This window comes from Stegostoma tigrinum, chromosome 28 (genome assembly GCF_030684315.1).
Source record: "Stegostoma tigrinum isolate sSteTig4 chromosome 28, sSteTig4.hap1, whole genome shotgun sequence".
Lineage (NCBI taxonomy): Eukaryota > Metazoa > Chordata > Chondrichthyes > Orectolobiformes > Stegostomatidae > Stegostoma > Stegostoma tigrinum.
Window position 1 is genome coordinate 16,240,722 of NC_081381.1, and position 16,759 is coordinate 16,257,480.

Sequence of the window (16,759 nt, forward strand, 5' to 3'; positions counted from 1 at the left end):
AACTATTGTGTGTTATGGAAAATTATTTTCTTTGCTGCTTACATGTCAAGCAATTGACAAGTATGATTTTTCTTTTTGTGTATTTTGGCTTTTTACATCATAAAAAAATTTCCACCGTGCTACAACACTATGCAAGTGAATTTTCAGCCTGTGTCTATACCATTTCCTTTATTACCATGTGCTATCTATATGTTCTGATTTTTAGCCCATCGGTACGCACATGGTGTTTACTACGTTTGAAATAAATGTTTTGCTCACTGTCGTCAAGTGTAATAAGCTCACAGGCTAAATAATGGCTAATGTTTATATTTTGAACTACCTCTGTTAATAGACTCTTTTTTTTTGGGAAGTAAATGAAAACCTCGTAGAAAAGTGCACAAAAACAAATAAAATGCTGTGCGTGGGAATACTAGCCATGAAAAGCTGCAAAAGGGCTGTGTAAACCAATAATTAAACTTGTGTAATTGAATGTTGAGAAAACAATCCGTTTTTGGATGTGAGAGACAAATGCTTTAAGAAAATCATTAAACATTCCAGCCAAAACACAGATTCACTTAATAAAGTTAAATGTATACAACCATCATTGATAAAGGAAGACATTTTAAATTTAATATGCATGTACTAAAAAAAAATTCAGATAAGCTATGTGCTTCATATATCTTCAAGATACAAATTCTAATTTGACTTGGGTGATAGCTTGCATAGCAATCTGAACAAATTAATGGTACTAAGTATTTATAATGCCATAATAGTGGGGCAGATTATCATTTGGGCATTTGTAGAAGCTTCTTTCTAATATTAAGTTTTAAAAAGAAGCTAAGGGTTATTTTTTTGTTGAAGCTAAATTTTTGACTGTGTTTTGTACTTAAATGGCCATAAACAAATTATGTTCTTGAAGATCGTTCTCTATCAGCAAAATAAATGTCATATGGAAAAGAAACGTGCTGACATTTAAATTGTGCCTGCTGTGTACACATGGGATCCCAAAATGTTTTACAATCAATAAAGCATTTTTGGATTGTAATCACTGTTGTAGGAAACTAGCTACTTTTTCTGCATCAATGGAAAACATAAACAACAATGTCACCAAGGCCTGATCATAAACTGATTTTGGTTGAATATTGGCCAGAACACTGACAATGACTTCCACTTTTTTTCAAAATAAATTGCTGTGGTCTCTTTTCTGCCCATCTGACAGTAAAGGGCCTCAGTTTAATGTCTCCTCCAGATATGGCACTTTTACAGTGCAGCATTCCCTTAATATTGCACTGGAGCGTCAGTTTTACTTCTTGCACTGAAGTCCTGAAATGAACACAATTTGTTTATGGCCATTTAAGTACAAATGACTTTCTGACTCCTATGAGAGCCTGAGCTACTCAGCTACCAACTGACCTCAGGTTGGCAAATGCAGAAAGTATGGGAAATGCTTAACTGGCCAGGCAACAGTGGTGAGGTGAGAAATGCCCTAACTTTTTATTGTTAATAGCCATTGACTGTTTTGAAAAGAATTGAAAGATTTTCAATCTGTCATATTAACTTGGTTCCTTTTTCCTCAGATACTACCTAACTTGCTGAGTATTTCCACCATTTTATGTTTTTATTTCAGATTTCCAACATCTGCAGCATTTTACTTTGATATACAAACTTTTACATCAAGATGTTCTTTTTATGTTTAGGCTGAAATCTGTGCTCGTCAGTCGTCTAATGCCCATGGAAGACTTCGTAATCTACTACCTGAACCAGTAAGATCTCATGTAGTACCCCAGGATGCTCATTTGTAACTGATTAGCTAGCCTGGTTGGTACAATTTGGAAGTATAGAACTGCTATTGGGTTTGGGATTCTGCTCACTCTGTTCCAGATAACACTGTAAATGGATCCTTAACTGGTTGAGTAATTCTGGTTTGATACGTCGCAGGAACTGTGCCATTGCAGAAAGACTGTCCAGTTTAGTCAGTTAATCTGTAGCAGTACCCTGCTGATCCTTGTGACCCAAAGTAGGGAGGGGGTGGGTACTCTCTTAGATTGGCTGGATTTGAGACTGTCACATGTGGTGATAGGGTTCCATACATGCCACTAAATATGTATTGAAAAAGTTTTAATTTTTAAATCTGTTGTTAAAAGTAGTTTTTCTCTTGTTGCTAATGTCATGTTTTGTAGAATACTGTTTATTAATGCATTGCAACGAATAGTACTAGATCAATTTTCAGGATTCTGTCCATTAGAAGAAATTAATGTCGAAGTCCCTTGCCTGTCAGTTCCTACATGATGATGTCTCATTATTGTTCTTTTATCATCTTTTCACTAGAGTCGTTTATGGTTGCTTGCTGTGCTAGTTGAGATCTCCTCAAATTTATATAGCGAGTACACAATTACTATATACTCACTTTGTTATTGGAATACTCCCTGGTTGTGAATCTAACAAGGCAGAAATTGGTACAGAGACAGGGATTTTGGGAAAAGTAATTGGAAGAATTAAGTTTTAAGGATGATCATGGAGGAAAGAAAACTAGTGGAAAGATGAGATTCAGAAACAAATTTCAAATTTACCTGTGCAAGCAGTTTTGCCATTGGAAAGACAGAGAGGCTAGGGGATATTGAAGAGACCAGAAATGGCAAAACAAAGAGCTGAATTGCTGTCTTCATTCCAAGTGTTACATCTTGTATCTCCATTATACTTTCTGCAGCCTTTGATATGGTTTGTTTCAACTATCCTCTTCCAGTGCCATTTCTATCCACTTTCTTGATGCCAATCTGTTATTTAATCAAAGAGAAATTATATCCAGCAATAGCTTTTCTTCCTACACCAGCATGTTTATCTCAAGTCTTCCAGGATCTACATTTGGCTTTCTTCTCTTTTATTGTTGGCATGCTGTCCTTCGGTGATATCATGCATATACACTGAATCAACTTCAGCAGGTATGCTGAAAAAAATCCCATCAGTATCTCGCAACCATCTATCTGACGTCTAATCTTCGATGAGTCACAGTTTTATCCTGTTAATGTCTGCAAAGACCTAAACTGTTGGTGGGTGGATTCGTTGCATCAAATGCACATTATTTGACTCTGATCCACATTTCTAGCCCCACATCCTCTTCAACACACCATCACCTAATTTCACCCCTTAATGGTCTGCTTCAGCTCTGTTTCAGACTATCTGCCACTGAAAATTCTCATGTCTTTGTCTGCACCAATTCAACTTTTCTCTCTCTTTTTGTGCCCCCTGTGCAACCCCTCTTTAAAAGAAGGAAACATACCTAAAATTATGGCTACTCATAGCATATCCTGCTCAACAATCACCCTCTAATCTTGCTAATGTATACAATGCACAGAACTGCAGTGATGGAAATCTAAAACGCAGTGTGCTGGAGGAAAACAGCAGGTCTCTCAGATTCTATACAGGGAAAAACAAAGTTAATGTTCTGAGTCCTGTGATCTTTGCTAATATATGTTGGCTTCCATTATCTACAGTTTAGATTTCTCTTCCTTGCATTCAAAACTGTTCATACCTTTGCTTATTTCTGTCATGTAACCACCTTCAGTGCTACATTACACCTTTAAGCTCTGCTGACTCTGACTTTTTGTTCACAAATCGCGACCATGCCTCCAGTAGCCTTGGATTTATACCTTGAAATTCCCTTCTGACGCTCTTCCCCATCTTGCCCTTTAGGACCTTATAATATAACTGATTACTTAGGTCAGGCCTTTTATTCCTCCTCCTTGTAACCTATTCTTTGGCTTAGCAATAATTTATTTCCATTTGGGTTATTTTCTGTGTTTGGTGTGATATGTCAAGTTTTTGCGGTTTGTGCGAGGGCTCATCTTTCTATCTTAGTGGTTTCTGTGTTTCTGGCAATCTGTGGTTAGATGAACAGTTTGCCTTTCTTTCTCGCTGAAGTGAAATTAATGTAAATGCGCAACCTACAGTGCTAACCTTTTAAAATAATTGTATTCTTGACATGTAACAATGTGATTTCAAGAAACACTTTGAGTCAGATCTCTTAAGATTCATTTTTGCACTTTGAGGCTTCTGAGTTAATTTATCATTGAAATGTTTATCTAGTTTAAATTGCTGCTGCACCATAAAACCAGTGAAATGTCCATGTGATTACTAATTTTGTCATTTTAATCATCCATAAAAACGATGTAGCATAAAAAGCAAAATAAAAGCTTACATGGGCAGAAAATAGCAGGCCCTTCCAATCACCCAGATGTGTGGATATTGGAATGATGACTGACCCTTGGGCAATTGAACTCAACTTCCTTTTTATGTAATAACATTAGGGTCTGGCTGTTTATACAAAAATAACTCCTTTATGGTTTAAAAATAAAACCTCGTTGTGAAACAAGAATATCATTTGCAATGCATCTCATGGTGCAGCATTTCAAAAAGCAATTTTACTTGTGGAATGGTTGACATATTTAAGCCTGTGGGCACTAAGAATGTAAATGGAGTTAATTATGTAGTACACGAGCAGTATCTAAATTAATGTATTATTTTAAAATGAAGTATTTCAGACACTGCAGATGATGTTTGAAAGGATATTGCAATATATGTTATTTATATCATATACATATGAGAACTGTGGAGAACTAAAGTACAAGGATGCACTTCCTATTGCTTTCATTTGTAACAGTTGCTCTGGTTAGTTTGTTCAAATTACCGTCATAATGCGTGGAGGTCATGTATATTAGAGATGCAAGTTTGTCCCTTTGCTGAACTATTGTACAAGGATAATACGTGGTAGCTGGTATAGCCGAGAATTATTTATCATGAACTGCTTAAGGCACGTAATCCATATTTATATTTTAATAGCGTTGTTAGCTGTGATCATCTTTTCAAAAAAAGACTTATTCTAAATGATGTTTTCAGAAACCAGCACACAAGCAAAGAAATTCTGTAGTGGATATCATTGGACTCATGATGTATGTGACAAATTTTGAATCTGTTGGGAAATTTAAAATGAAATTCTGGATTTGATATACAAAGCATCTCTTAACAGTGATCATTGGGTTGACATAAAAATAAACGTCACCTTGAGAGGGCTGAGACTGTTCTTTGTTGTGCAGGAGTATATGCTTCTGATATTTCGCCTTGCTGCTCATTTGCCATGATGCTGACATTGTAACTGATAATAGAACAAAAATTGATCTTGTGAAAATGTTGCTAACATTGATTATATTTGCAAAAGATTGAAAGATTAACAATATCTTTCAATGTTTTGGCTGTCCCTTATATATGTTAGGATCTGTTGATTTGGTAATCTGAGAGATTTTTAGCATTATGAAAATCATGACATGGGGCTTTACGTTATGGGTTATGGTTCTTGTAGATTAAAATAAGATGCTGAGCACCTTGCAGTGACAATCACCTTAGTTGGTAACATAAGCTGTTTGAATTTGAATTTCTCTACCAAATTCTTTAAAAGGACCGTAAGGAATGGTGAGTCAGATGAGTGAAATTGCAGTATTTTCAGTGACCCTCATCTGACTCCCTTGATGCCACATTGATGAAGTTCACATTGAAATTTGCCAGGGGAAAAAGAATGGGTGACAGATGATTCAAGACCATGACATTAAGAATAAAGCTTAGTGTGAGCCCTTTAGGTGCAGAGATCAAGGAGCAGAAAGAAGCATTGAAGGGTGAAGATCAACAGGAAGGAAAAGATCACTAGTGATAGACAACATAAACTAGGTCCATTCAAATAGAAGAGAAAATACAGCACCAGACATTGGGGGGAAAAAAACCATATGGAAAATGTAATTGGAGAAGTATCATTCGCACACTAGTGGTGCTGACATTAATTGGTGTGTTTGTTCAAGGATAGGATCTAGTTTAACCCAGGAAATATTGAAAATACTTACCTGAATTTTGATTCTAACCATTGTATATTTTCAAGTAGATATTCAAGGGAGGAAGCCTTCCTTGAATATAAGACAGGAAATCTGGAAAACCAGTTAGATAGATAACAGGAATCCTCGTACAGCAGATTGACAAGCATAAAACTCTCAATGTGTAAGGATACTTTTATTTATTGGATATTGCCCTAACCTCTGCTAGCTCATAATGCTAGTAGAAGGGAAGGGAAACCATTCTATATTTCTGGATCATTTGGCAGTTTTAAGTCCTTCTTTCACAACCTACACGAGCCATTTTAATCTTCTCTCTAGTTCTGTTGGAAATGTCATATTCTGTTGATAACAATTACAGATTGACACGTGTGTTAAGCTTCAACAATAAATATCTGTGATATTAAAAGGAGCTTTGAATTTTAGTTGCATGAACTTCACAGTGGTTCCTAAATGATAAAAACACTCTGGCAGGAGCAGAACATGTATGCTTGAATGAAAGAAGATGCACAAGGAATACAGCACATATATAAGTAACAGATGGCTATGATTCTTTTTAAAGCTGCAATGCAATCTCTTATTTCACATAATTGTTTAAACAACTCTAGCAGTTTACAGCATGTAATCAGAAACTGGCTATAATGTTACAACTTCGGAGTAGCATATAAGGAACTGTCAAATATCATTTTTAGATTTCATTATTTTAATCAACTTTGACTAGCAGCTTTCTAAATTTGATAGTGTTGCACTTTCTGATGGCATCCAATTATGCAAGGCTGTTGTATTGGAGGCCTTTTCATAACTGTCATTTTACAAATTGCGTAATTTCCTAAATTAAACACTGTTGAACTTTACGCAGTAAACAAGTACTAAACTTTTATTGTATATAACAGCATAAAGATAGTTAGATTCATAAAGATACATCTTTGAGAGGGATGATATATTTATTTAACATGGAGATTTGGTGTTTATAATATAGTGTAATCATTGGTTAGACAGCACTGAAGTTGTAATATTCAGTTTGTGCGCCCCACGTTAGGAAGGATATCGAGACTGCTAATCTCATGAACAACCTCTGCACAAAGATGGTACCAGGGCATATGTTTTTAGTTAGCAGAGAAAGTAGAGCACCTCAGTTTTTTTCATTAGAGTAGAGAAGACAGCTGACATGATCTGAAAACATAGAAAATAGAGCAGGAGCAAGGCATTCGGCCCTTCAAGCCTGCCATGCTATTCAGTTTGATTATGGCTGATTATCCAACTCATTGCCCTGTACCTGCCTTCTGTCCATACTCTCCTTTGATCCCTTTAGGACTAAGAACTATATCATTCAAAGTTTTGATCTTATCTGCTTCCTGTGGTAGAGAATTTCACAGACTCCAGTCTTTCTGGGTTAAGACATTTCTCCTCAACTCGGTCAGAAATATCGAGTTTTGAGAAGATTTGTAGCTCAGGTTGAATTTCTGGATGTGAGTTTGCTTGCTGAGCTGGAAGGTTAGTTTTCAGACGTTTCGTCACCATTCTAGGTAACATCAGTGAGCCTCCAATGAAGCGCTGGTGTTATGTCCTGCTTTCTATTTATCTGTTTAGGTTTCCTTGGGTTGGTGATGCCATTTCCTGTTTTTTTTCCCCTCAGAGGATGGTAGATTGATTTGGAGCCAATTTGTTCGTTGATGGAGTTCCGGTTGGAATGCCATGCTTCTAGGAATTCTCGTGCGTGTCTCTGTTTGGCTTGTCCTAGGATGTGTTGTCCCAATCAAAGTGGTGTCCTTCCTCATCTGTATGTAAGGATACTAGTGATAGTGAGTCATGTCGTTTTTGTGGCTAGTTGATGTTCATGTATCCCGGTGGCTAGCTTTCTGCCTGTTTGTCCAATGTAGTGTTTGTCACAGTTCTTGCAAGGTATTTTGTAGATGACGTTCAGTCATAAATGCCCTTCCTGTATTCTTAAACTGTGAACCCTGTTTCTGGATTCCCTGCACTTACCCTGTCTAGTCCTGTTAGAATTTTATAGGTTTCTATGTGGTTTTCCCCCTCGTTCTTCCAAATTCTGGTCAATATATTCCTAACCGAGCCAGTATCTCCAGTCTGTAATGCCATCCCAGAAATTAGTTTGATAAAACTTTGTTTGTTCCCTTTGTTAGCAGAACCTCCTTCCTTGCATAAAGGGACCAAAACTGCACATAGTCCTGCAGATGTGGCCTTGAAAAGGTCTTGTATCATTTTGTTTCTCCTGTACTCGAGTCGTCTTTCTGTGAAGCCCAACATATCGTTTGCCTTCATTGTCTGCTGCACTTGCATGCTTATTTTCAGTGACTGGTGTACAAGGACATGCAAGTCTCATTGCACCTCCCCACCATTCTGATAGTCTGCCTCCCTGTTTTTGCTGCCAAAGTAGGTAACCTAACATTTATTGATATTATACTTTATCGACGATGCAGTTGCTGGCTTATTCAACTTGCCGGAAGCATCTCTGGATCACAGTTCATTCTCCCTCCCAGCCTTATATCATATGCAAATTTGGAGATTAATGATTTAGATGAGGGAACTAAATATAATGTGTATGTTGTGAACAGCTGGGGACCAAACACTGATCTCAGCAGTACTTCTCGTCACCGGCTGCCACCCATTTCTCCGTTCACGTTAGCATACTACCCCAATACCATGTGCTTTAATTTTACAAGTTTATGTGGGGACCTTAATGAAAGCCTTTTGAAAGTCCAAGTAAACCACACCCATTTCAAGCATGACTTCCCTTTTGTAAATCCATGCTGACTCTGTCCATTCTGTTTTCCAGATGCTCTGCTGTTAAATCTTATTTTAATGGAATTTTGCACTTCTCCACAACTGGTCTCTCATTCCCAGTTTTTGCTCTACCTCCTTACATTAGTTACCCTCCAATCCATAAGAACTGTTCCAAAGCCTGTAGAATCTTGAAAGTTGACCACCAATGCACCCCTATCTTTAGGGTTACCTCCTTTAATGCTCTTGGGATGTGGATTATTGTGCCCTTGAGATTTATACATTCGTTTATTCATAAGATATGAAGGCAGAATTAGGCCATTTGGCCCATAGAATCAATCTTCACCATTTAATTATGGCTGATTTGCTGCTCACCCCCATTTTCCTGCCCTCTCCCCATAACCCTTCAGCCCATTACCAGTTAAAAATCTAACTCTTTAAATTTGCTTACTGTCCCAGCATCCACTGCTCTTCGGGGTCACGAATTTGACAGATTCACAACCCTTTAGCAGATGTACTTTCTCTTCATCTCTGTTTTAAATTTGCTACCCCTTATCCTAAGTCTATGACTCCTATCCTCGAATGCCCTACAAGAGGAAGCTTCCACTCTTCATCAATTTTATCTATACCGTTTATCATCTTGAAAACCTCAATTTGATCTCCCTTCATTCAGCTAAATTCCAGAGAGTACAGGCCTATACTGTTCAATCTTCCTTTGTACAAGAAACCAATCATCTCTGGGATCAATCTGGTAAACCTCCTCTGAACTGCCTCCAATGCCATTATGTCTTACTTCAAATAAGGGGATCAAAACTGTGCATAAGTTATCAGCTTTTAATCGCATAAAGTTCTTCAACGCCATTTCCCTACTAACTAATACTCATTTCCGTCGGTTCCTCCCACTCGCCTGTGTTCTCCAACAATTTTGAAGACAGAACTAAAATATGTATTTAACTGGTCTGCCATCTCTCTACTCCCCCATTATAACTTGCCCTGTTTTTGGGCATGAAGGACCTATATTTATCTGAACTATTCTTTTTCTTTTCACATCCCTATAGAAGCTTTTACAATCAGTCTGTCTATTCCCCACTCTCCTAGTCTGTTTGTCCCTTACTTAATTTTTCTTTGTCCTTGTTTATTAAAATTTAAATTGCTTCATCCTCAAATTTATTTTTGGACCAACTTTTATGTTCTTTCATTGGATCCAATTTCCCTTGTTAGCCTTGGTTAGCCACATTTCCGGTTTTATTTACATGCCAGAGGAGAATGAAGAATTGTTGCAGACCTCGTGCACTCTTTAAATCTTTGCTGTTGCCTGTCCACTGTCGTCCTTTTAAGAAGCATTCCCTAATTTATCACAGCCAGATTGTATCTCATGCCACCGCAGTTTCTGATATTTAAATTCACTTATTAAACAGACCCTTTCGCCTTACTCATCCGTGCCAACTAGTTATTTCCAATTAATCTAGTTCCATTTGTGGGTAGTTGGCCCATGTCCCTCTTGAACACTTTGCTATTCATGTACCCATTCAGATGCCTTTTAACTGTTGTAATTGTACTGATCTTCACCACTTCTTCGAGCAGCTTATTGTATTCCTCGTGCCACCCTCTGGAAAAAAATTGCACCTTGCGTCCCTTTTAAATCTTTCCCCCCTCGCCTTAAACCTATGCCTTCTAGTTTCAGACTCCCCTATCCTGGGAAAAGATTGTGGCTGTTTGCCATATGCGGGCACCTCATGATTTTATAAACCTCTATAAGGTCATACCTCAGCCTCTTCCTATAGTTGAAACTCTCAGGCCTGGGTTCAAGTTCAATCTGACTTAGGTGTGTCATAATGCTTCTGAGCTGGTTGATTTAAGGGGTTATGATCCCAGCTAATTGTCATACTGAGTAAGTCCAATTCCAAAGTGAAACTTGGCTCGTTAGATCATTAGAAATAATGGGAACTGCAGATGCTAGAGAATCCAAGACAACAAAGTGTGAAGCTGGATGAGCACCGCAGGCCAAGCAGCATCTCAGGAGCACAAAAGCTGACGTTTAGGGCCTCGACCCTCCTTCAGAGAGGGGGATGGGGAGAGGGTTCTGGAATAAATAGGGAGAGAGGGGGAGGCGGACCGAAGATGGAGAGAAATGAAGATAGGTGGAGAGGAGAGTATAGGTGGGGAGGGGATTGGTCAGTCAGGGGAGGATGGACAGGTCAAGGACGCGGGATGAGGTTGGTAGGTGGGAAATGGAGATGCGGCTTGAGGTGGGAGGAAGGGATGGGTGAGAGGAAGAACAGGTTAGGGAGGCGGGGACAGGCTGTGCTGGTTTTGGGATGCAGTGGAGGGAGGGGGTGAGCTGGGCTTGTTTAGGGATGCAGTGGGGGAAGGGGAGATTTTGAAGCTTGTGAAGTCCACATTGATGCCATTGGGCTGCAGGGTTCCCAAGCGGAAAATGAGTTGCTGTTCCTGCAACCTTCGGGTGGCATCATTGAGGCCCCCACACCACCTCCCTCACCCCCATCCCAGGCCCCAAGATGACTTTGCATATTAAGCAGATGTTCACCTGCACATCTGCCAATGTGGTATACTGTATCCACTGTACCGGGTGTGCCGCCTTCTACATTGGGGAAACCAAACGGAGGCTTGGGGACCGCTTTGCAGTACACCTCCGCTCGATTCACAATAAACAACTGCACCTCCCAGTCACGAACCATTTTAACTCCCCCTCCCATTCCTCAGACGACATGTCCATCATGGGCCTCCTGCAGAGCCACAATGATGCCACCCGAAGGTTGCAGGAACAGCAACTCATATTCCGCTTGGGAACCCTGCAGCCCAATGGTATCAATGTGGACTTCACAAGCTTCAAAATCTCCCCTTCCCCCACTGCATCCCAAAACCAGCCCAGCCTGTCCCTGCCTCCTTAACCTGTTCTTCCTCTCACCCATCCCTTCCTCCCATCTCAAGCCGCACCTCCATTTCCTACCTACTAACCTCATCCCGCCTCCTTGACCTGCCCCTCTTCCATGGACTGACCTATCCTATCCCCTCCCTACCTCCCCACCTATACTCTCTCCACCTATCTTCTTTTCTCTCCATCTTTGGTCCGCCTCCCCCCCCCCCCCCCCCCTCGCTATTTATTCCAGAACCCTCTCCCCATCCCCCTCTCTGATGAAGGGTCTAGGCCCGAAACGTTAGCTTTTGTGCTCCTGAGATGCTGCTTGGCCTGCTGTGTTCATCCAGCTCCACACTTTGTTATCTTCATTAGATCATTAGTTTGACTTCTGCAGATGGTTGCAGTGGTGGTTCGTCATTGAACAAGAGACTGACTTTCTTTAACAGAAGAGCATCAGTTTATCTCACTCTAGGAGAAAAACACCCCTGTAAGTGAATGTATGTAGGAAACAATCTTAACATAAATAGCAAAAACATAGCTTCAACAACTACTTTCCTCGTGATGTATTTTCTGGATATTTAATCCTAAAGAAATATCACTCCTATCTTAGCTCTCTAATTTCTATTTAACTGACTGTTTGCAGTTTTTCTTCCTGAACTACTGAAACAGTTTTAAGACTGCTTTCCAAATCTGATGGCCTAAACCTGTCTTCAGTTGAAACAGCTTGAAAACATGTCCACAAATTCTCACAGCTTTGAGACTTCACAAAACTAACCTGTCCTTTGCTAAAATGAAATTGCTTTCCTGATCTGAAAACCTGATTCCATTTGTAAGGAAGAATGGAAACTTGACTAGAGTTATAGAATCGTACAGAAACAGACCCTTCAGTTCAACAGGTCTGTCTCGACCAGGTTTTCCAAACTAGACTAGTCCCACTTGTCTGTGTTTGGCCATGTCCCTTTAAAACCTTTCCTTTACATGTACCTGTCCAAATGTCTTGTAAATGTTATAACTATGCCTACATCTACTACATTTGGCAGTTCATTCCACACAAACCAATCCATGTGCAGGAAAGGCTGCCCCTCGGGTTCCTTTTAAATCGTTCTTTTCTGACCTTAAAAGTATAAGCCATTGTTTTGAGCTCCCCCACACTAGGGGAAAGCCTTACATGATTTTATAAACCTCTATATATTCACCCCTCTACCTCTTCCGCTGTAGTGGAAAAGTCCCAGCCTATCCAGCCTCTCCTTATAACTGAAACATCCTGTCGCAGGGCAACCAGAACTCCAAAATTGGCCTCATCAACGTCCTGTAGATACATGATATCCCAACTCCTTTACTCAATAGTCTGAGCAGTGAAGGCAAGTGTCTTTTAATGCCTTCTTATTCACCCTAGAATCTTTAGATATCTTTCTAATGCCTACAGTGTGGAAACAAACCATTTGGCCCAGCAGGTCCACGCCAACCCTCAGAAGAGCATCCTACCCAGACATTATCCCCCATTCCTGTAACCCTGCATTTCTTATGGCTAATTCACCTAACATTTTCTGCAGGAGGGTCCTGACATGACATGTCAGCTTTCCTGCTCCTCTGATGCTCCCTGCCTGCTGTTTTCCTCCAACTCCACACTGTGTTATCTCTGACTCCAGCATTGGCAGCTCTTACTATCATTCACCTAACCTGAACGCTATGGGAAATTTAGCATGGCCAGTCCCCTGATTTGCGCATCTTTGGACTATGGAAGGAAACCTGAGCACCCATGGAAATCCACACAGACACAGGGAGAATGTGCTGACTCCACATGGACAGTTGCCTGACGGTAGAATTGAACTTTGCTGCCTCTCAGAACCATGCACCCATGTGAACCGCTGAACCTACCTGTGACACCACTTTCAAAGAGCTGTGTGCCTGATCATTAAATCTCTTTGTTCGACAGCACTACCTAGGGCCATACCATTAACTGTGTAAGTCCTGCCCTTACCTCCTATTTATTCAAATTAAACTATCTGCCACTCCTCCTGCTTTTCAATTCATTCATGGGATGTGGGCCTCACTGACTAGACCAGCATTTATTGTTGTCCCTGGTTACCCTTGAAAAGGTGTTGATTAGCTGCCTTCTTGAACTGCTGAAATAAGTATGTTATAGGTTGACCAACAGTGCCCTGAGGGAATTCCAGGATTTTGATCCAGCCATTGTGAAGGAACAGCAATGTATTTCATGTGGTTGATACTGAGTGTCAGTGGTGAGGTGACTGAATATTTATGTCTGCAATGCCATTCAAGCATGCTGCTTTGTCCTGAATTATGCGGAGTGTTGAGTGTTGTTGGAGCTGCACTCATCTGGGCAAGTGGGAGCATTCCATCACACACCTGAATTATGCCTTTTTAGATGTTGGATAGCCTTTGGAGAGCCTGGAAATAAGTTACTTGCTGTAGTATTCTTAACCTTTTACTTGATCTTGTTGCCGCTTTATATAGTGAGTCCAGTTCAGTTTCTGGTCAGTGGTAACCCCCAAAGTGTTGATAGTGGGTGATTCAGTAATGGTCATGCCATTGCATGTCAAAGGGTGGTCGTTAGTTCTATCATTTCAAAGATGGTCATTACTTGGTATTTTTATGGAGTAAATGTTATTTGCCGTTTTTCAGCACAAGTCGGGATATTGACCAGCTGTTGTTGAGTTTGGATGTGGACTGCTTTAGAATCTGAAGAGCCATGAATGATGAAGAACATTTGTGCAAACTCAATGAACATAATCACTTCTGACCGTATGATGGCTATCTGCTTGATAGTTCTGGCTGAAAACTGTTATGAATGCTTCAGGCGTATTTTTTGCACTGATGTACTTGGTTTTGAGAATGGGGGGATAATTGTTTACCACTATTCATGACTGGATGTGGCAGAGCTACAAGCTTAGTTATGATCTGTCTATCACTAGCTACTTACATTGTATGGCATGCAACTAGTTTCTTTTGGAGGTTCATTGGGTAGGTACCTCATTTTTAGATATGCCTGGTGCTGTTGGCTCCTTGCATGCATTCATGGATACTGCAAAGAACTAGGGTCGATCCCCTGGGTCGATAGTAATAACAGAGTGGGAGATATGCTGAGTTTGAGGCTGCAGATTGTGCTAGAACAAAGGATAGTACAGGCCCATGAAGTTGTGCCAACCTATTATCCTACTAAGATCAAACTACCCACCTCTATCAAGTCATATACTTAGAGTATATTTCTTCTGTTGATTTCCATAGTGCCTCATGGATGCCCTGTCTTGAGTAGCTAGTTCTGTTCATGGTCTGCCCCATTTAGCATGGTAATAGTGCCAGATGACACAGTGAAGTGTATTATCAATGTGAAGGCAGGACTTCATCTCCATAAGGACTTACTGGTGGTCACTCTTACTGATACTATCATGGCCACACCAATCTGCTGGCTGCACATGTACCTGGATGAGGCCAAATATGTTGCTCAATTTTGTGGCTCCCTCACCACCTGCCGCAGACCAGTTGAGCAACAATGTTTTTTAAAGCCTGAACAGCTTGATCAGTCATGCTGCTGCCAAGCCACACTTGATTGTGACCATTGAAGTAACCCACCCAGAGTATTGTATCCTTGCCACTTTCAGTGCTTTCTGAAAGTTTTCTTCAACTTGAAGGATCACAGAATTACTGGCTCAGGGAGGACAGTATGTGATAATCAGTAGGAATATTTCCCATATTGACTGGATGCCTTAAGATTTCAGAGTGTCTGGAGTCACCATGGAGGACTCTTAGTTTGAGGACCACTGCTATTTCTGCTTGGTCTGTCCTGCCACTGGGACAGGATATGTTTTAGGGATGATGGTGCTTTCTTAGGTACTGTCTCATGGAAATGATTCCATGAGCATGACTTGGTCAGAATGTTATTTGTCGAGTCTGTGAGATCACTCTTCCAATTTGGCACAAGCCCTCAGAGGTTAGTGAGCAAGACTTCGTGGGGTTGACAGGGCTATTTTTGCGATTATCATTTCCAGTGCTTAGGCCAATGCCAGGTTTCAGTTTTATTGAAATTTGGTAGCAGTTGTTACAACAGAATGGCTCGCTAAGCCATTTCAGAGGGTAATTGAGAAGAAGTTTGAAATTGTATCTTTTAACATTTATTCACGAGAGTGGATGTTGTTGCTTAGAACAACATATTTGCCCATTCCTAATTGCCCAGAGACAATTTAGAATCAATTGCATTGCTGTGGGTCTGGAGTCACATGTTGGCCACACTGGGTAAGGATGGCAGATTTCCTTCCCTGAAGGCATAAGTGAACCAGATGTGGTTTTATCCCCCAACAATTGATTATAATACCACTAGACTATTGTCCTCCCCTCCTAAGGGAAGGGAGACTGTTGTATTCCAGGGCTAATTCAATAATGAAAAGGAGAATTAAGTGTAGGATGGTATTGTTTCATTGATAGTGGAAGCTAGAATATTCATTCCCACGTGCATTCCCAATTCCTACACCAGCACAGGAACTGTCTACTTGGCCCAGGTAGCTTTTGCAATTCTGGGGATCCTCAATATTCATAGGACAGATATTTCAGGGACATCCAAAAACAAGCAAAAGAACAAAACATGGGGATTTATTTCCCATAAAGAATTAATGTTTGACTTTTTGGCAATACACCAAAATGACAGTGTATGTACGAAACAGCTGATTGGACACCATAATGTATTCCCTTCTTAAACAAAAAGAGACATACATTCAAAGTAATGAATATTGGGACAATGAATAGCGTGGATCCCCTACAATAGCTTACCAGTAAACTTGAACAGTTAATTTCATTTCCTGTGGTCATTGACTGTCCCAACCTTCCAATATCCTCAGCAACTTTGCCACTAAAGAAGAAGGTCCTGATCATTGTGCCTAACTATGGGCAAAGTTATATTTTAAGAATGGACACTACATTGTATCTTAAATTTTAGAGGCAAAATAAAGCTGACTCTTAAGTTCATTATGTTTGTTTGCATTCTGTTCTTCCATAAATTAGTGTTTGAATATTGCAAGTGATGAGGATCTTGCACCTTCTTATGTCTTCAGGACATACCAAACCATGAATTAAGGAATAACTAGTTTTGCAAATATGGCAAACACCTTGTGTGCATAAATAATTCTAAAATCACCTGGAATTATTTGCTAATTTGATTAATAGCATCATGGTTGGTACAGATATGGTGGACCACTGGGTCTGTCGTTTTGTTTACTCTTGTATGTTCAATGTTCTGTATACTGTATGAAACTATCACCATCTGGTTCAGTTA

The 16,759-nt window shown here is 40.0% G+C and overlaps 1 protein-coding gene across 7 annotated transcripts in view; it reads left to right on the plus strand.

The window, feature by feature from the left end:
• The window catches only part of rerea (arginine-glutamic acid dipeptide (RE) repeats a), a 685,623-nt gene that overhangs the window by 223,875 nt on the left and 444,989 nt on the right, over positions 1-16,759 (plus strand). For 5 of the 7 annotated variants that reach the window (XM_048561799.2, XM_048561803.2, XM_048561801.2 and 2 more), the window contains exon 4: positions 1,677-1,742. The exons of the other annotated variants lie outside the window; for them this stretch is intronic. In XM_048561799.2, the coding sequence (XP_048417756.1) occupies positions 1,677-1,742 (66 nt within the window). The remainder of the gene's footprint in view (positions 1-1,676; positions 1,743-16,759) is intronic. 7 annotated transcript variants of the gene reach the window in all.